Source organism: Neopsephotus bourkii, unplaced genomic scaffold, assembly GCF_033783945.1.
Source record: "Neopsephotus bourkii isolate Nb327-2 ecotype Australia unplaced genomic scaffold, CSIRO-AGI_Nbou_v1 NB_53, whole genome shotgun sequence".
Lineage (NCBI taxonomy): Eukaryota > Metazoa > Chordata > Aves > Psittaciformes > Psittacidae > Neopsephotus > Neopsephotus bourkii.
This window is the reverse complement of record NW_026900570.1, coordinates 14,997,914-15,019,045: the sequence shown is the minus strand read 5'-3', so window position 1 is coordinate 15,019,045 and position 21,132 is coordinate 14,997,914. Positions and strand designations below refer to the sequence as shown.

Here is a 21,132-nt window from a genome sequence, read left to right as displayed (position 1 = left end):
ATTTACCCTTCCCCCTTCAATAAACGATTTGCCTGGATCTAACAGTATGTCACTTGCAAGCTGTCCATGATACAAAGCTCACCCTCATGCTCCTACTCTGAACATCAGATGCTGCTTGTTTTCTGTTTAAACTTTTAACTGCAGGCATTAAGTTGTTGTTCCTCTTGCCTAGCTGTGTAACAGCTAAATGCACCTACATAACCTGACCTAGTGATCATGACATTGTTATAACCAGTGATAAAACACCCAGACTAGAATTTGTCTCTTTATTTCACGTAGTGGAAGTAGTTATGTTTGTCTCTTTATTTCACGTAGTGGAAGTAGTTATGTTTGTCTCTTTATTTCACATACTGAAAGTAGTTATGTTTGTAAATAGTTTCTAGAAATAGTTTCTATTCAGAAGTTTCAGTTAGTTGACTAGTTATGGGGAATTCTTGGCTTGCATATTCCTTTCTACCTTGCTGTGCTACTGGGAGTTTCCAGCATCTGAGGATATTTGGAGTATGTGGTACCATGTACAGAGGATACCAGCTGACTCTTCTGAAGCAGCATGCTAGGAGAAATGCAGGAAGGATAAAAGCCTTGCTTCTCTGTTTGTATACTTTCTAAGAATTACCTCATAAATTTATTCATAGCTAGCTTACACTCATTTGTGCTTGTGCCAATATGCTCCATTAACCTAAAAAGTTCCTCAGTACCTCTGTTGTTTATCCTTGAAAGCGTTCCTAGAAAAAAGCCATATGCCTTTCAGCTTTTCTTTCAGTAGACTAAACAAACTGAACTCTTGGAATCCTCTTGTGAGAAAGGCTTTCTATTTTTCTGCTCATCCTTAGCAGTTCTCCCCTGTCTTGTTTCATCTTCCTGAATAGGAATGATCAGAACTGCACACAGTGTTTCAGAGAACATCTGACTCTCCCAGTGAGTTAATGTGTCCTTATTTACATGCTACAGCTTCTTGACAATTCAAGGTTACTATCCACTTCACCTGTTTTTCCAAAAGAGGTTTCTCCTTGTCCCTCATCCGTGAGCTTAACCATGAACAGAATAATGTGGATCCTAATTCCTGCTACAGTCAGTAGGCAACAGGCTACAATCATCATAAGTATGGTATCTTCAGAGACCATTCATACAACATTCAGTACTGGAATTTTATATGTTTTGATTCAGCAATAAAGACTAATCACAGAGTATGACTTTTTTTTTTTTTAGTACATTGCTAATAATAACTAGAGCGCAAATGGATATCTACATTGCAGAAGTAGAGGTTACTTTTTCCCTATAATGCAATGAAGAGTTGCTGTATTCATCATCCTCTACTATCTAGTGAAGCTTATTTCTCATAGCATTGATTGCAAAGGCTAAGGGGTACAAAAACTTCTTCTACACTGATATAACACATGGATGTAAATTCTGTTTTCTGCAAGGAGCTAAGTGTGGGTTTGTTGGGATTTTTTTTTTTTCCCTGTGTCCTCTGTCAGCACTCCTGGAGTAGCCTGCACTTCACTAGATATGGCACAGCTCCTGAATAATGTCAGCACTCATGTGTAATGACCCCTATGTAATGTATTATAAGCACAGAAAATGTATTATAAACATAGCAAATGCATTATAAACACAGCAGTGGCAAATCTGGGTTCACCCAGAAGATACTGGCTTGGTATGTTGTGACAGATTCGTAAGGACAATCTGTAAAGTACACTACAAAGGGTACAGTCATACTCATAGGAAAATAGAACTACAAACATCCACATATTACTGCCTTTTTTTACATACTACTAATACCATGCATAACAAATACTTAGCTGGCTGTTGGTCATTCTGAATGTACAACTGTCAGAGATATTAGGTTTTCTGTATGACAAATGTTTCAGATAAAACTAAGAAAAAGAGACGTGCTTTAATATTCTGAAATGCACCAGTGTATCAGCCAGACATGATCTTGTAAATCAAACCTGCCTTGAATGAATATCAAAAACAACAGACAACTTGTCTGGGTTTTATTTTTGTTCTGAGTGAGAAGAGCCATAACAGCAGGCACTGAATACTGCAACACAGGCAATGCTAAGTTCATTCCTCTCCATTAACATTATCTATATTAGGAAATAATGAGATGGAAATCTTAGAAGTAAATTTGGAGGGTTAACATTCTCCCTTCCAAGGTGAATTCCCCATAAGGACTTGCTAATAGCAGAAGGTATTTTGTCAGGAAGAAGAGATTGGTATGTGCACTGGAATGGAAGTATTCAAGGGCTATTTCATCTGTCTTTCTCTCTTGCTCCTCCTGTTTCAGCTAAGAGGAGCTTCCTGTTTGAATGGGTTGCAGTGGCCATCTATGTGTTTCAGATAAGCTTAAGACTCATGTAGAATGTGGCATTTTAATTAAAATTAAATAATTAAATAGAATTTAATTTAATTTAATTTAATTAATAATTTTAATTAGTTAAGATGTAATCAGTACAAGAAAATTAATTGTACACAAATAACGTGAAACTTCAGCCTCATGGCTCAAGAGATAAATTCAGAACTGTCTGTCTTAAAAATAAAATAGCAGAAAAGAATTATTAAGGAATCTCTTCAAAATTCCCATTACCCTGCTAATGTAGATTTAACACATTGCCCAGAAGACATGGATGATCTGCACTCTGTAAGGTCCTTCTACCACATCAGCATTTGCGTATCCCCCAGCTGCTCTCATCAGAGAAAAAGCTAATAGCAACTTCGAAGAAGCAACTCATCTGCTTCCCATCTGAAAGTAAGGCACTGTAAGTACAGTCCGTGCCCAGCAGTTGGTAGGTAGTTAAGAGAGTTCTCCTTCATTAACTGGAGCACCTCTCGGGTGCATACCACAGGCTGCTCTGACCTACCTGGAGCTGTTAGAGTAATTAAAGCTCACTTCAGAACTGTACATGTTAAGCACAGTAGAAAGGTGAAGTTTTACTTCATTTCCTACAAAGCTGCCTGGTATTATTACTCTTATAGTTTTGCAGTAACAGGCAATGGACCAAGTCTTGGGGTTGAGACTGTACTACTGAGATTGCAAAAGCACAGGAATATGTATTCTGCATCCTCAGTGCAAACAGGTAAGGAAACCTCCACCAAAAAACCAAAACCACTTCCTCAAAAGCACTATGAACTGATGCCATGTTTCATTTGGAACTTGTGTTTCCCATCTTTTTTCCTGATATTTTTATTTTATTCCTTGATGAAAAGAGTGACACTTCTGTTTTCTTATGAATCACCTAGCCCAACATGTATTGGACAGAGTGCAGTCTATGGGAAATGTCACTAGATGAAAGGAATATCATTTCAACACCAACCTCACACAATTGCAAAGGACTGCACAGGTAGAAGGCTGCAGAGTCAGACTAAGAGAAGTGGGTACATTTATCTTATACTTTAAGGACAATAGGTTCTCTGTTTTGTTGTATAAGTTTTGTTTAGCTTCAAAAATAATTTCATTAGTTGGTTATGGCCTGCAACATTTCTTGGATTTAGTTTAATATAAAATACATAGTGGTATAGCATTTTTAGACCTGTAAAATCTTCTGTATTTCTTACCAAACCTTCAAATGTCTTATAGAAGACCAGGAATTTTTACAATGGAGTGAAATAACTGGAGTAACTTGTCTAGAATTAGATATATTTTATTTTAAATAAATGGTCTAGAACTTTTATCCTCTCTAATCTGTTACTGACAGATACCAGTTCAGTTAAAACCCTCATTCTAGTCTCTTTTTTCAAGTTAGTGATTTCTCCACCACAACTATCACTGTAGTCAGCTAGTGTTTCTACAGAAGACAGATATAAAAGGATCAAAATCTCCTTCAATATCTATAAAACAAGAATGGTTTTGATATTTAAGACAAGTTTCTCTCTATTCTGGGCACAGAAATGCTTGGCTTCGGTAAAAGCCTTTGTATCAGCTGAGACCTAAAGACATTAATGAACAATTTTCCCATGCTTTGCTTTAAGCCTCACTGAAAGCTGAAGGCTTCTTAGCTAGCTGTAAGCTTTTTCTCTTGTTCTTTTATTTTTTTACTTGAGAAGACAGCAATTTGTAACTAATGAACAGCAAAACCTTAGGAAGAGCTAAATGACTCTCCAAATTATAACCCATATTTTTCTGATAGTCTTGTATTTTACCTCAGTGGCAGGGATGATTGCTAGATTCCCCTGCCAGAGATAAAAATGGACAAACAAATCAATGTATGAAGATACGAGTGGGAGTACTTAACTGACTAATATACTCACTTTTCAAGTTTTTGTTGTTTAGCACTCCTTTTCAATCCTGGTCTTCCAGAATTAGCTATGTTGTCTTTACCAACTTCATCTTTTCAGCTTTGCCTCCTTCCTCTCCCTATAAACAGTCCCCATACTTCATGCTTTAAAATATTTTTTCCCACTTACTTGTTTCTGAATTTGTCCTAATCATTTACCCTAAGTTTCAGAGATGCTACCTTTGCTCTGCCTTAGCCCATGTTTTTATCTCTTTACAACAGATTCCTAAGTGGTGTGTGTCAGGTAACATAAAACAATACTGTTGATATTCAGAGATTTGGAAGGGAATAAATGGCCAATCTGAGGTAGTTAGTAGCTGATTATAAAACCTGTATGTATGTATAAGAAGACAAACTAGTTATCTGTACAACTAAAAGGTGCTTAACTTTTTTTATCCATAATTTTAACACAGCATGAATATGTGGAAATAATTCATCAGTAAATGGAAACATAGCATATGAAGATATGTACAGTTATTTCTGGGGAGTAGGACTTTCCTATGCTTTTACCAGTACACACATTTACTTTATGAGAACTACTTCTTTGCAGCCCTGAGGCAAGCTATGCCCCAATGGCTCCAAAGCAGCAGATGGCACCTCTCTCGCCGTGTCTGACTAGTGCTTGTGCACAGCTGCAAATCTGTTTTCTCATTCTTTCTTTTACAGTTAAGTAAGTTCTGCAGTGACAAGAAAGAGGGCAATTTTGGTTAAAAGCATATCCAGCTCAACAGAAAATGTGCAAATGGGGAGAAATAAATTATACAATCAAGAGCAATCAGAAAATTATTTTGATGGGTGATTACCATCAGACTGCAATGTTTCTACATCGATCCACAGGGCTTGGTATGAGCCCAACTGCAATTTGACTTTTGTATAAAATAATCAGTCTGCATAAAAGAACAGCTTATGAATGACAAGATTTTTTTGTAGTATGCCAAAGAAAAAGGAGGACTGAAGGGGCCAGGTATCTTCAATCACTGAATACAATGGGTCTCCAGCTCAGCCAGAGCTGTCAGCTTAAATTGCACTACTTTATGTTTAAAATGAGCATGCTAGAATATGCTCCAGTCTCTAAATCTGGGATTCATTAATATACCAATTACTAACCTTGAACAAGGTAAACCTTTAACCAAAGAAAACTCAGTTCTGTGGGGTAAAACAATTTGAAGGTTAAATAAATCTCTCTGCACATTGTGTCGAATAGGGACAGTACTTTCCTACTGCCATAATCTCTGCCCACTATTTTTCAGTGGTCTGCAGAGTTGCAACAAATCCTGCATCAGCTACATCTGGTCTTGAGTGAAGTCACCTTCCTCCTGTCATGCCTGAGACTGGGGTATAGATCTGCTTTACAACATGCCCTGATCCTTTCAGGATTCTCTTAAATTTCACTGAGGCTGCAGACAGGTGCTTGCTGTTCCTATCATCCTACCCTTCCTCTTCCTACATCTACCATGCTCAGTCATTTTCTGGGAAAAGGTAATACTCCTCTCCCTCCAGAGTGCCACAGTTAACTGAGTGTGAATCTGCCAGGATAATGCACATAGGCAATATCGTGTGCTAAATCATGACAAACAACATGCAGTTCTTTCTCACACGTTCCAATAAAATACTCTGAATATAAAGATTTAATTGTGTATATGTGATATTTTGTATTATACATTTAAGAGCAGGAAAGGAAACCACAATTACAAACTAGAAATTACTTTATAAAAATTGGTGACTATGATAAAAATGTTGATGCTACAATGAGAAAAAGCTCAATATACAATTCACCCCACCTTAATAGTTTGTGAAACTAAAGAGAGAAATCATAAAAAGTAAAATTGATTTCCTATTCATTTGACATTGGTAGGACTGAAACTGGATTACTACCATCACTTCTTTCTGACGCTTCTTTTTTAAAAAAATGTTGAAAATTTATGAAGCTCATAAACCACCATCCATGCAGATAATTAAAACGTTGGTAGAAGTCATTCCAATGTGACACTCAGGGTAGGGTTCAGCTCATCACGTGGGGAGCCTGAAATTTAGATGTCAATATGTAGCTCTCTTAACAACCCCTTACAGTAGTCATCATTTAGGGTTTGTAATGTCTACAGCTATTTTGAGACTCCCTGGGGTAGACTCACCTGTCTCAGCAGAGGCAGCTTATCCTTGCCTGGGTGTTCAAGGTCCCTTCACTCTGATGAAGAGTATCAAAAAACTAAATTCAGACAAATAAAAGTGAGAAATAATATACACTTATTTGGTGATTGCGATTAACTGTTAAGCAACAAGTGTAAAGTAAAAATCAAAGTTTGTGTCAGATTGGTTGCATTTTTTGTTCCTTCAAATCAAGATTGGATTTGAACCAAACACAAAATGTACAATAATTTGACATGGCTGCAGTTGTTAGCTGAAATGTAGTGCCTTGGTTTTGAAGAGGCATTTATTGAAGGGGTATGATTTTAAAAAGAAAACAGAAAAACAAGAGAGACTGATTAGGTGGGGGAGCAAAACATCTTTCTCATCTCTATTCAAGTATTTTTCTCTACATTAGGGTCCCAGATCCTCAGCTCAGAAACGTGTTTAACACTCACATGGGGGATAACAAGGAAATTAGTCAGATTTCTTTTGCTGTGGGGAAATAATGTGATGGCACATGGAGATTCTAATCTTTGAACTTTGTTTTGTTCTCTTTTTTTTTTTTGGTGTGTGTGATTCTTGGGTGAGCTTTAGTCCCTGGCAAAAGTGCTCAAAAGGATTTGCATTTCTTGTGTGCTTGTCACTGTTTATGTTCTTTGCTTCTCCCTTTTTCAAAAATTGTTGTTTTATTCACAGATGTGAAAAAGAATGGAAAGGAAACCGTTGCCACAAAAGTGCTAAGCCTCTTCAGCCTCCAACTTCAAGTTTCCTTCAAAATGGTGGGTCTGTTAGAAAGAAATATCTTTCAATTCGTTCTTTGGCTGTTTCATCGTACTTATTTCTGTCTTTGATTTCTCTGATTTTGCAGATATTTGGATTGGGTTGGGTATCGGTTTCTTGCTGATTAAAATTACAGCTGCTGCCTTGTATTTCTTTAAGAAGAAGAAAATGCCAGAAATGTAAGTGAAACTTTTATTTTGCGTAAAGCAGACACAAATGTGGCACAAAGCAATGGCTAACTGCCCTGTCTCATTGGTTTCAACTTTTAAATCTCCCCACAGTCTGTTTGCCTTCATGTGCAACACTAGGCATAAAACCTAGCATTGCAACAGAAGCTGATCTTAGTGGACCCCAGTCTGGAAACAATAAGTTATCATTTGACTGCTTAGAATGTTTTCTTTGCAACATTGTTTGGTTATTCTTAAATTTAGAAATTCATAATTCATCCACCTTAATTGCAGTAGCCCTGAGTTTTGTACACGATGGTTAAATATGAAAAATGGGAGGTATTTAAAGAATCACAGTCATAGCATATTTTGAGTTGGAAGGGACCTTAAAGATCATTTAGTTACAAACCCCTGCCACTACAACCTTCCAGTACACCAGGTTGCTCAAAGCCCTGTTCAGCCTTGCCTTGAACACTGCCAGGGATGGGGCAGCCACAACTGGCAACCAGTGTCAGTGACTCAGCACCCTCACAGTAAAGAATTTCTAATCTAAATCTACCCTCTTTCAGTTTAAGGCCATCCCCCCTTGGCCTGTCATTGCAGGCACTTGTAGTGAGAGGAGCTGAACACAGTATTCAAGGTGGGGTCTCACGAGAGCAGAGCAGAGGGGGAGAATCTCCTCTCTTGACCTGCTGACCACAGTCTTTTTAATGCAGCCCAGAATATGCCTGGCTTTCTGGGCTAAAAGCCCACACTGTAGGCTCATGTTGATCTTCTCACCAACCAACACCCCCAGTTCTTTCTCCTAAGAGCTGCTTTCAATCCATTTTCCTCCCAGCCTGTATTTTTTCTTGAGATTGCCCCTACCCATGTGCAGGAGCTTGCACTTGGCCTTCATGAGGTTGGCAACAGCCCACCTCTCAAGCCTGTCAATGTCTCTCCGGATGACATCTCTTCCCTCCAGCATGTTGACTTAACCACACAGCTTGGGGTTGTTGGCAAACTTGCTGACTCAATCCCACTGTCCATGTCACCAAAAATATGTTAAACAGCACCAGTCCCAATACTGACACCTGAGGAACATCACTTGTCACTGGTCTCCACTTAGACCTTTAGCCATTGATGACAACTCTTTGAATGTGATGATTCAGACAATTCCTTATCCACTGTGTGGTCCATCTATCAAATCCGTGCCTCTCCAGTTTAGTGACAAGTGGTTTCCTGAAACCTCTGATGCCAAATTAGTTTCTTATAGGTATATTTACTGCTTTGCCTGAAGCTACTGAGTACCCCATGCCCCTGCTGGAGCATTTTTTCCCTAAGTGTTTCAATATTTACACACATCTGAGAAATTCCTTTTTCCCTGTGATAAGTGAATGGAATAAAAGTGGATTTTTTTCTGCTTTAAAATATTGGAGTTTTCATAGAAAGATTAAATAGATTAGAAAAAAAAGACAAGTTGTGAGGCTGCAGAATTTCACATTTTTACAAATTGTAGCTTTTGTCCCCTCTTCTTTAGTTACTACAGACACACAGTCTGACTTTCTGTATTAATCTTGTAATAGCAATCTTAATCAGTGGTCCTTTAGATATGTATTACCAGTGTCACCTTATCTGTTCCTTCCATCCATCCCCCCTAATACTGTCACCTTGCACTAGGATCAGTCTGGTACAGACCTCCTGGACTGTGGTTAAAGAACCGGTCTCGCCTGTAGTGAATGAGTCCTTCTAGCTGGCAACTTTTTTTTTCCAAATCTGTATTTCTTCTTTAAAGTACTCTGCTTGCTCTTAGTACTCTGCAAACAGCAACTGAATTATCTTCTGACATCCTACTGTACAAAGTGCATCCCCAGTAAAGGAAAAAAAAAATCAGCTACATTTGTGAAAGTTTACTTCAAAATTTATTTCAAGTGCCTTAGACTGCCTGTTTATTATTCCACAGATATTTCCTAGCCCTTCCTGTCATCCCTCTAATAATCTTTGCTTCCTCTGTCCTCCCTAAGATTTTTTTTTCCCTTTTTTTCTTATTTTGATCTAACACTTCTATTTCTTCTCTGCCCATCTCTTGGCTTTGCCATATCCTTCCCTGCCAGTAAATACCTACCACATCCCTTTCTCCCTTTCAGCAATTTGTGTTGTGCATTGCCTTGTCCATTTTCATGATGCTAGATATCCCTCATCCCTCATTTTCTTCTCCAGAATTCATCTTCAAAGCTGTCTCTTTACCTTTAAACTTTTGCTCTGCTGTAGATGTTTTTCTCTTTAGGGACATTCCTATCTGCCAAACTATCTACTAAATTGTGCTGACTCCTGTCCTGACATAATTGCTGCTGACATGTCTCCTAACACTGCATGCTACCCTTGACGGGTAGAGTTGTCACATGAGCGCAGAAGCAAAATGTTGAAGGTTGTGCTACTGTTAATTGAGTCCATAGCTTCATCTAATTTCTTTTTGCCTCTTCCTCTTCTGTAAAATGGGAATAACAGCATCTCCTTATCTTAGTTTATGAGGGCTTTAAGACTTTATTTGTTCACATTTATACAACCTGCAAAGGTACACCTATGGAAAGGCACCTCAGAAATGCAGGATTAGCTGTATTGTAAGAGCTTCTTGATTTATTTCGTGTAATTTCAAATAATATTTAAAAAAAAGTCTAATGTTTTTCTCAAGTTTGATGATGTTTTAATAAAAAAATATTATTTTCCCTTATGCTACTTCTTTGCTCTAAACACTCTCTTTTACCTTTTTCTTTCATGGGGTTACTTAAGGGTTACTATGCTGCCATCCACCTCTCCCTTACTCACATATCTAAGTTCAAGAAATATTTTTTCTTTTCCTTTAATTATATGCACTTAAAAGTCTTTTTTCTACATGAAAAGTTACCTTATTGCAATAGGATGCCAAACACTTAAGTGCCCTATTATGTATGTAATAAAACAGGGATGAATGAGGATCTTACTATGTAGTAAGAAAATATTACAGCCCTGACATGAAGAGAATCAGAGCTGTGAAACAGAGTTAGATAACTTACAGACCAAAGATCATTCTGGTCTTGATTGTTTTCACTGGAGCTGCAAAAAAGGTAAGTTATGATGATAGAAATTTCTGTGGCTCCAGGTTTTGCCTATAGGAAATGACAAAGACTGTCAAATCATTTTGCTCATGGTATAGAATACGCACTTTTTTTTTATTGTTTTTAATCACAGTTGACTTAACATGTGAGTTAAAAATGCATTTTATAGCATCTTATCAAGAAATAACCTAGCTATTAAATGAGAAATTGATTGTGGAATTGTGAAAATGATGAAATCTGAAACTGAATTTGAGAAGATAAGCTCATCCAGGCCATTTGTCTCTCCTCCTTCAAATACTGAGTGCCTAGCATTGTTAAACAGAAATCACAGCTGGAAACACAGTAGTAAATTGAGGCAAGTTTTTCCTTAACTGTTTAATCAGTGATAAGAAGTGAGTAGCCAAAATAAAACCAATATTATCATACTGAAGTTTGGTTCTTTAAGATGAAACATTAGAATAAGAAGTGACTTTTGTTTGCATGAATCTGTAAAATTTACAATGTGACAGCACCACACAGAGGCATGAAATTTTACTCCTGATTTTTTTTAAGGGGATTTGATGAGCTAGAGGAATTTAACTGTGCAAATGAATGATACTTTCCTACCATTCATTTTCACTTCAAAGGCCTGTATCTGCTTTTAGTCTCCCTGGGATATGTTGTTTTCTTAAAGTCATTAGGCACTAGAGGCATTCTAGGCCTGCTTAGCCATTGTTTCACTGGGAGTCTTTCACACACTTGAGCCTGTATTTACTGCCTTTTAATAAATTGTTCTGATAGCTATGTTTTCATAATTTCTAGTAATGTCTTTCTCTTTGCTCATATAGGACCACACATGCACGCATTGACAGATGGTCCTCCAGAGGCACATTAAAAATAGTAGGTGCTAGCTCCCAGAGCATTTTAAAATGGAATACAGACCCATCTACACCTCAGTGGAAATAGCAGAAGAGTGTGTGCCAGAGCTTAGGGAAAGTTTTCAGTTCCCAATAGAACTAATTTTTTCACCAGAAAGCCAGGTAGCAAATAGTAGGAGAAGCCTGGTGACCCCTTAAACAATTGCTGGCTAAAATGTTGTCACTAACAGCATTGAGGATCTGAGAGTTAACATTTGTTGCTCTCTTTCTTCACTGGAAAGATCGATAGTGCCTTAACCCCTCCTTTCAATCCACAAAGAATGTCCTGATTCCTCTTTGCTTCCTCCTTCTTCTCCTTCCTTTGTCAGAATTTCATCTCTGATCCACAGACCTTAAACTCTTCAGTTCCCAAGTAGAAGTTACTGGAAGTCATCATATAAGTTCATTTCTTACAGGACAAAACCTGCCCATCACATGTCTTGGAAGCAGTGTGCTTCATTACCATGATGGCATTCAGATATGCAAGCTACTTCCCAGCTACCAGCTGGGGATATATGAAACTTTTGTCTAGAAACCTCAAATGAGAGGAAGCTTATAAATTTCTCACATCCTTGTTCATCATCCAGATGATGTTTTCTAGTCCAGAAGGGAAAGCTGCCAGTTACTCCACTCCTTCAGTGACATCTGTCCTTATTGACCAAATAGAAGTAAAGTTTCAGTTTAGCTTCCATTTTATTGCAGCTGCCTTCTCATGCTTCATTTTCCTTTAAAAAGTGAGAATGTGAAAAGTGAGTGACTTTCCACCCAGCTAAACTATTATTATTTCCTATTGCCTTCAAAGCAGTCAATGTCTTGAATCCTTTCAGTTTGTTCCTTTCCTGTTCTTGATCTGTGCCATCAGCTGCAATGCGAATGTACCACAGCTATTATCAGTCTTGTCAGTCATAACAAACACAGAACATTAATTTTTCCAAAGCATATCAATAATGTGTCTTGCCACACAGGCAACAGAGTGAAAAACTGAGGGGCACTGAGAAAATATTTTAAAATGATAGAAAATCAAGGGAAAATGGGAATCACAAAGGCCATTTTTCATCCTGACACAGGACAAACTCAATTGTATTACTTCTGGATTTGCACTTAAAGATCTTTAGCAACATGAATTTGGCGGCATTCTTAGCCAATCTTGATACCCTAGCTAGAAAGAAAGTTTACTGTTAGAAAGTTTTTTTTCCTAATTGCTGATATGTCTGTTTAGAATCTAAGTTCATTCCTATTCACCATGGGCAAGAACAGATCATTCCCTTTCTCATTGCAAAAAGCTTGTTTTGTACTTGAAGGCACTTGTTATGCCTCCTTACAGGCCGTGTTTATTAGATTAAACAGGCTCAGTGTTCTCTGCCTTTCTCCATGATTAAGGTTTTTTACAATCACAATGATACCAGCTGCTGTTGCAGGACTTTCTCCAATTAGACCATACCCTTCTGGAGGTCTGGTGTGGAGAAATTGATAGTGTATTCCAGGGGAGGCTCTCCAAGTGGATCTGAAGGACTGACGGGGTTCCTCACTGGCTATGCCTCTGTTCCTATATTCCAAAGTGATAAACAGTGTGACAGTAGAATGATATTTATTGAATGATTTTCAGCTTGTGAGCTGGATTGCAGACAGATACTATTCTTGTAGAATCAGAGAAAAAGGTGGAGTTTTATGAGACAAAAACCCCAACAACAAAACAAAACTGGAAAGCATCAGGGGTAACTGTTGTTTGGGAGTTGTGTTACTAGTCTAATGCTGATATCCAAAGCCATTCCTTCTTCTGTAGAATATCTTTTTCCTGAGGGATGAAACCCAGTGCTATAGTCAGAAGTCTTCAGTTTTTCTGAAATGTACATCTCACAACTGCCACACATAGGAAAGTTTCCAATGAAACAGGTGGTGACATGCTGGAGGAGAGCAAATCACTCCGTCTGTATCCTTCCAGATCACCAACAGATGCAAAGGACTGGGGATTTTTTTAAAAATACAGTTTTCTAAAGTGACTTAACAGGTACGAAGTACAGACCCAGGAAGCCCAGATAGCATGTCAACAGCCTAATCAAGCATCCAAATGACATGTAGATGATTCTAAATGCAGCTTTTCAAAAGACTGCCCTCCTTGCATCATGCTTCCCATTTCCTCCGTGGGATGTGCCAAATACAGCCTACTTCTGCAAAACTAAATTTAGTTTAAAAGGTTTTTTAAATGCTTTGCAAATCGAAATCTGAAGTTATAGTTTCTGTCTAGGACAGAAGATTTAGAACCTCTATAAAGAATTTTTTTAAAGGATTATAGAATCATAGAATAGTTTGGATTGGAAAGGACCTTAATATCGTCTTCCACTAGACCACTTGCTCAAAGCCCTGCCCTTGAACAGTGCCAGGGATAGACCATTCACAACTTCCTTGTGCAACCTGCTCAAGTGCCTCACCACTCTCACAGTAGATTTCTTCCTTATCTCCAACCTAAAGCTCCCTTAAGTTTTAACCCATTTACCCCTTTTAGTAGCTTAATTGTAATTCAAACTTTGTTCCTCTAGAATTTTGTCATTGTTATTGTGGACGTGATGGTAAAAATTCTTCTATTACTGTATTTCCTCCAAATTTGAATACTATCTAAAAAAAAAAATTGTATATTTCATTGAAAGGTACATTGAAAAGTACAAAATTCTGAGCTGTTGCTTCCAAACAAATGAAATCTAGATACTTTGATTTTCCATTAGATAGCATGATGTTACTCAGGAGTGCCTTTATATACTGTCAGGTATTTTGTAGAGAACAAAGCTTTCTCCCATCTCTGTGAAGCGATGACAAGGCATTGGGTTTTGCTAGTAAGGAATGCAGATGAGTTTAGCAAATCTATGACCCATGTGACTTAATCCCCAAATTATTAATCTTCTCCTTTCCTACTGTGGTATTTCTGGGTATGTTAGAAAATCCAGTTCTCTGTGAGCTGCCTTACCCACATGTTTGACTCTTTTTTTTTTTCCTAAGCCATGTTATGCTCAGCATTTTTAAGCCTGCATGGTACAGTCTTCTGAACTTGCAATTTATGTGGTTTCCTCATAAATGAGATTTATAAACATTTCATAGTGATTGATTATTCTGGACCATAATTCCTGTGAGTGATGAACTAACATTGCCCTTACTGTGCAGTAGTAACACATATATAACTTTCTCCCCATATTGAGACCTTCGATAGGCATATTACTCTTTACTGTAGCAATAAGCTATCATTTTCTATCAGGGCAATGTTTCACTTCCGTCAAATAATAGCAAGCACTGCAAGAATGAACTTAACTCAAGCCACTGCGATACATTTAGCTAAACTATTCGATCAAGCAGTTTAAAATTTGGGTGTAAAATGATGACCAGACGGCAACACTCACCTCACTGACTGATACTGCACTTTAACGCTTTCCTCAGCAGGATCTGTATTGGTGACAGAGTACTGGAGTGGACGTACCATTGCTGTGCTTTAATAAGGAAAGATTCACATTTCTAATTACCTAAAGATTGAATGTGATGTCTTTACATGTATGTAAAGATGTATGCATGACATATAAAATAATGGGAATATATCATCTCACTTCCCAAGCAATTACCACTTCATCCAACTGATGGATTATAGCTCTTGTGTAAATGTGATTAAATTTTCACTTTTATATTCTTTGATTACTTTTAAGTAATTCAAAAATAGTTTAGTAATTTTTAAAGATAGTTATTGGTATCTATTGCATCTTTGTGCATATAAGTGTAACATGTATGTTACATGTAAAGCAACATGTTTGAGGTGACTCCCAAAGCCTTGCTTTGTCAAAAAAGGTTCCTATGAATAGGAAAAAACTTAAGAAAGCACACTCACCACCTAAATCTGGGTAGCATAAATTCATCCAATGCCCATATTTTATAGTCCCTAGGATTAGATGCCCAACTACATACGTTGTTTCATGATTCAGACCTAAAATGAAGGGACACCTGAAATATCCTAAACCTGAGCAATTTTCATGCTTGGTGAAACCTCACACACACAGAAATGACTGGTTTCAGCATTAAACATAGCAACCATAGACACACTATTGAAGAAGTCAACCATCAGTGCTCTTTTCAGTGCCTATAGTTTGGCACAGTATCTTGCTAGTTAGTTATCCTCTGTGAGGATATCTGGAGATCTGTGCTTAGTATCCTTCCTGCACTCAGGACAGACCTAAGTACTCAGTGTGTTCTTCTCCATATAAGCAATATATATCTTGCACAAATTGCTTCAGTTCAATGGGGGAGAACAGGATGGAGGAGAATCAGACCCTTCCCTTGTAATTTCTTATTGACACAGTAAAGGTGGTTCCCACTGTGAATTGTGCAACTTGTGTCACCCTTCGGAAGTATCTTCACTGACTGTAAAAAGAATTAATGTGCTTAATTCTGTATCATGCTTAATGGCCATATTAAGACATACAGCTGGTTTGCGATATCTAAAGGACACACCAAAAGTAAAGCATACCAATCTAGCTCTCTGGGCACTAGTTTAGAAGCAGAGCCATGCTCCTTGAAAATTTTATATCTGAGTTTGCTTCTGGCCTCAGGTTTTGTGAGCTTCAGGTTTTGTGAGTCATGGTGTGATTTTAGAGTAAAAAAATCTATTCTATGTATATTTTGTGTACTTCATTCAGGAGGATTAGTACGTAAATACACACTTAGGAGGTGTATAAATAACCTAATGTATTATAGCTTCATTAAGCTAACTAAAAGCATCAGAATATCATGATTTATTCCAGTTAAGATGAACAAATTAACAAGTTCAAATATTTAGTTTTCCACATTGCTGTGTCAGGTAATCAAACTGAATTATGAGACTGGCATTAGAAGGAATTACTTTGTGGCAGAGGAATTACTTTCTGAAATATTGTGAAATATTTCAAGGTTTCATGTCTGTCTTAGTCTAAACCCCAAACGTAGGTTCTAGCACTGATTTAACTTATAAGGTGTTCTATAGCCTACCTGTGCCTTCTTCCTAAGCAACCATTCCGGTTTTAGTTCTTTGCAAAAGAAATCATGCAGTGTACCTCACCTGTGGCTCTCACTGATGAACGATAAATCTATACATATTCAAAAGCATCTATAGGTTTAGCAGCAACAAATGAAAAGTGATTATTTTAACCTGCACATGACTTACTCAGAGCATCAGTTTAATTGCATTCATTTCAATAAAGATCAGTCAGAGATGTATTTAGACATGTATATTTTTTGACTGAAGTCTTTTCAACCTGAAACTGTTTGATTCTTTGACAACCTGTGTGATATTGTGGGTGGTTTTTTTGTTTGCTTGACTTTTCAAGGAAACTGAAGGAAATCACTAATGCTTCATTTGCCAACCCATTGTATGAAGACCTTAGTTCATCTGGGAAAGTAAGGGTGAGTAGCAAAAGCTGCTTCTATACATTCAGAGAAATGAGAGGCTGTAGTTCTCAGATAAATATTCCATTAAAACAAACTGTGTATTCCCTCACTGAATGCTATTTACTAAAAGAAGTAAGAAGTAAAAATTGCTGCAGCACTCAGGTTGGTTCCAGTGCATTTTCACAAGATAGGCAGATTTGAAATCAGCTCAGTTTTGAGAACATCATCATGTTTGTAACTAATACTGACTGTAGGCTTCTAAATCAGAAAAAGAAAAAAGAAATTTGAATGAAATATTTAGCCAGACGTACAGAAGAAAAAGCTCACTGGGAATTGTCTCTTTTAATTCGGGGCAAGGGGAGGAACCAACAAAACAACTAAAGAAACAAAGAAAAAAAAGAAACACCACCGAACCAAAAAAAAAACAGCACCACCACCAAAAACCACAAAATGTGTGATTCAGTACCCAAGTTGCCTTTGCACACACATAACATTAATAAAATAGTTTGGAATACTTCCCAATACCTTAAATGTGCATCACTGTAAAATTCACCTTGCCACTAAAGAAGTGCTTGGTCACACATTTCCCTAGTGCCATTGCAGCTACCTCTGTTATTTGATTTATCATTGAAAATAACACAGACAAATCACCTTGGAGTTAAAAGGAGAAAAAAAAAAAAAAAAGTAAAAATATTTGAAGCATCCTTCCTGCCCTATTTTGATACTACCCTTATTAACATTGAAAGGACTAGGCTCCGTTTAAAACAGAAAATAAAACTTCCTTTTCCTTTCCACAGTCAGTAATATAAGATTCTACTGCAGCTTTGAATAGGATTAACTATGACATGCCATTTACTTTCTATAAAAGGTTCCTTACACCTGATTTTAGAGACATTAGATCAAATTGATTTACTTACAGGTTGGGGTCTGTGAGAGCTCCAAGTTGGAAACATTCCCATCACAATTATGTCTAATTTATCAGGACATTTTTATTTTAATTGAAATAGATTCCTGACAGGCTTAATTTAAAAGCAACTTGAAAAACAGAAACATAGTGTCAGGAGAGACATTTTCAGAGAAGACAGCCCCAGGCATTGTGATTGAAGTCCAGTGCTATACCAAATTTTCCTCTATTTCCATTAAGATTGGGAAAATATGTGTTTTCACTAATTCTTCTTTTTAAAGGAAGGGAAAACAAGAGTTATGAGTTTTCACTGAGTCTGGTTGGCTTTAAATCTGAATGGTGCATCACCAGTCAAAAGAAACACAAACAACGGCTCTCCAGCCGACTATTCACCAGTTACTCACTTGTGATCATCTATAAGTTTTTAAAAGAAAGAACAATTCTCCCCAGACCTTTCTGAATACTGAAACCATGCAGGCTTAACATTGCCACACACTTGCCTGTAATATTGCCTCATAGTTTTGAATCCAGAGTGTGTTACTCAGCCAGCCACATGGAAGGATATTTTCATAATATTATTTGCAGCTCACTAAAAATATTCTAAAGCAGTTTTTTTCTTTTTATAGTCTCCTGGGTATGCCACCTCACCCGCTCTTCAAATTAGTGTTTCTCCATGGCATGAGGTATGTAATAACACATATATATCTTCTAAAGCAGGACATCTGTTGGACTATTAAATGAAATACATTTGCAGAGGAAAAGGTAAAAAGGTACTTAAAGTCAATGGTATATTGCTACTCATAATGTTAGCACCTCTGGAAATCTGAGAAAGTTGACCAGGGTTGGATTGGCTGCCAGGGACTTCATAAAAGTAATGTAAAAGTAATAACTTCATTAATGTTGCTTACTGCAGCTACTTGCTACACTATACAGTAGTTCAACACTTTCCAGTAAGGCAGATGCTGAAGAATGTTTCGAACTACGGAAGTCCTTACATGAAGATTTCATTGTATCCCTTATACATTCCTCATTCAAGAAAATTAGAACCGGTCATTTAAATTTACAATACCATGTACCAAACTAAGTGACCCACTACAATTACACCATTGTGCACAGATTCTCTGCAAATGCTACTGTAAATGTAATAGAGAAAGAGCTTTGGAGACAAGTGGGAACAAATGTAGAAGGTGGTTTAAATGACCTGATCAGGTATATGTGGCAGGTAAAGGATTCAGCGGAGCCATGCTAATACTTATCTGCTGAAAATCTGGTCTAAAAGATTTAGAGATTTTATAGCTTTCTTTGAACTTGACATCATATGTTATTTCTGTAATGAACCTACAGCCATTGATATGACCATTCTAACAAATGAATTGAATTACTTTGTTTTTAAATTTCATTCTATATTTTTCCTTTTAGTATCCATTTAATGGAGACTTGAATGCTAATTCTTTTCCAAATCCTCTCTATGGTGAAGAATCAGAAGATGTGGAGAAATTATGCAGTTCCGTGAAAACAGACATAAAACATGATCAATATTGCTTGTAACTCTTTGCCTGAAGATTTGTTCTGAAATCTGAAATGTCATATTATAGTGTTTGCAATATGAATTAATATATCTTCACAGAATAACTCTTTTATTAAAATAATTATGTACAGAAAGTATCTATATTAAAAATGGAATCCATACATATGTAAAACATATATATATAGTCTTCTGTCATTTCTGTTGGTGCAGAAAGAGATTGGTAACTATAACTATGAATTCATTTTACATTCATACAGTTCAAATTCCAGTATGTTAATAAAATATTTAATCAAATCCAGATTCTTGAGGTTTGGGAATCATAATTGTATGTCTATTATTTGAGAAAGTATGACTTAAATATTTCTGTAATTTTGCACTGGAACGCATTTTAAATGACCATTTTAGTGTTTCAAGGGGCAGAAGCAAAAGAAAAGTCTTTGCTTAATTAGAAACATGCTGAGCTGAATCAAAGATGGTCATGAATCATGCATTTGCGTATCAACTCAGCATGTGATTCATCAATGTGACATACTGGTATGTATACTTAGCTTTAAAAAATATGTTTATTATTAACCTTGATAGCCATATCTGACCAAATTCCCTTCTGGTCAGCTCTACAGTGCTTAACACAGCACTATTGATTAGCTTAGTGGTTGACAGAGGGTGGAAATTAGCATGTTCAGGAAACTGTATTTTTGCCAAATAGCTTGGCCTCCCGCAGAGCTGAAATTTGTGTCGTCCCTTTCTTATGCCTAAATAAGAAAGATTTTGGGGGTGGTGATTCTGGATTTCCTCCTGATTTAGGGTGTCATCCTCTGTGATACCAGGAATAGCTTGTGTTTACACTTTAAATGACCTGACAGTATGTCATCTTCCATAATGCCCACTTGAATTACATGGTGGTCATTTCTCGCTTGAAGTCTTCAGTGTTTCTGCTGTGCTTGTGTTTTCCTCCCCTACTGTATTTCTACAGCCTGCTTAATTTTAAATCCATTGGCAAGTCGCAAAGTTACTAAACTCCTACAAATGTCATAAAACCAGACATCTGGATAGTAGGCAGTACCTTCAAAGAATGCTGAAATTAGATTTTTGAGACTCCAGACTGAAAAAAACACTAAAGCCTGGGTTCATTCTATCATGCAGGGGACTGCTTGTTTGGGGTTTAGTTTGGGTTTTCTTTCACTCTTTCTTAATAGCATATCAGTAGTCCATAGCTCTCTGCTGAAGCCACAGAATTATTTTTTGATTTAGGTTTTCTTATCTGACTGGCATATTGTTTCATGGGCAGCAGAACTAACAATGCATGACTCCCTTGGATGTCTGTCCATGATTCTCTCCATACCTCTACAGCAATATGTTAATAAGTACCTCTCTGCTGCAGTGTAAAACCTACTATTTCTCTTTCCCCTCTCTCCTATAATCCACTTAGTATCCTTAGTCCTTCTTCAAGCTTTGTATCTTCATCCCTTGAGCTTGTCTCCCTGATGTGTCCTAACTACAAACTGAAAAAGAAGCATCAATCACTCTCTCACACAGAGATATGATGTGCTGATCAGCTGCTCTATGTTTGGCTGGTTGGCCAGTTGGTGGCATAGGTAACAAACTCACACTGCAAATTCTTCTCCTCTGTGCTCTGGATTTGTACAGCTGTGTCCTGCCCCACTGCTACTTTAATGAAGATGCTTGGAGCTTCATATCTTTCATACACACACATGCCTTAGTGCTGAGTTTAGTTGGAAGTTACCAAATATTATTCCATGGAGGTTTTAAAAAAGGAACTGTGACAAGAGGATCACACATGCTGATTTCTTTCTAAAACAAGATTAGTAAAACAGAAACATAGAATTTGCTCATTATACTTGTACTCATTGAGACACAGAATACACTTGATCCGGCAAAGTGCCAAGTGCCCCCAGCTCCTGAACTCTGGTATTTTGATGAATCTGTGTGAGATGATTGATCTCCACATTATAAACAGACATTAA

At 37.2% G+C, this 21,132-nt stretch overlaps 1 protein-coding gene across 1 annotated transcript in view; it reads left to right on the top strand.

Moving 5' to 3' along the window:
- Window positions 1–20,557, top strand: part of MALRD1 (MAM and LDL receptor class A domain containing 1) — a 260,927-nt gene extending 240,370 nt beyond the window's left edge. Inside the window, exons 37-41 of the mRNA XM_061352209.1 lie at window positions 7,101–7,183; window positions 7,273–7,363; window positions 16,655–16,730; window positions 18,246–18,302; window positions 19,039–20,557. Coding sequence (XP_061208193.1) covers window positions 7,101–7,183; window positions 7,273–7,363; window positions 16,655–16,730; window positions 18,246–18,302; window positions 19,039–19,167 — 436 coding nt within the window. The 3' untranslated portion in view covers window positions 19,168–20,557. The remainder of the gene's footprint in view (window positions 1–7,100; window positions 7,184–7,272; window positions 7,364–16,654; window positions 16,731–18,245; window positions 18,303–19,038) is intronic.
- The last annotated feature ends 575 nt before the right edge of the window (window positions 20,558–21,132 follow it).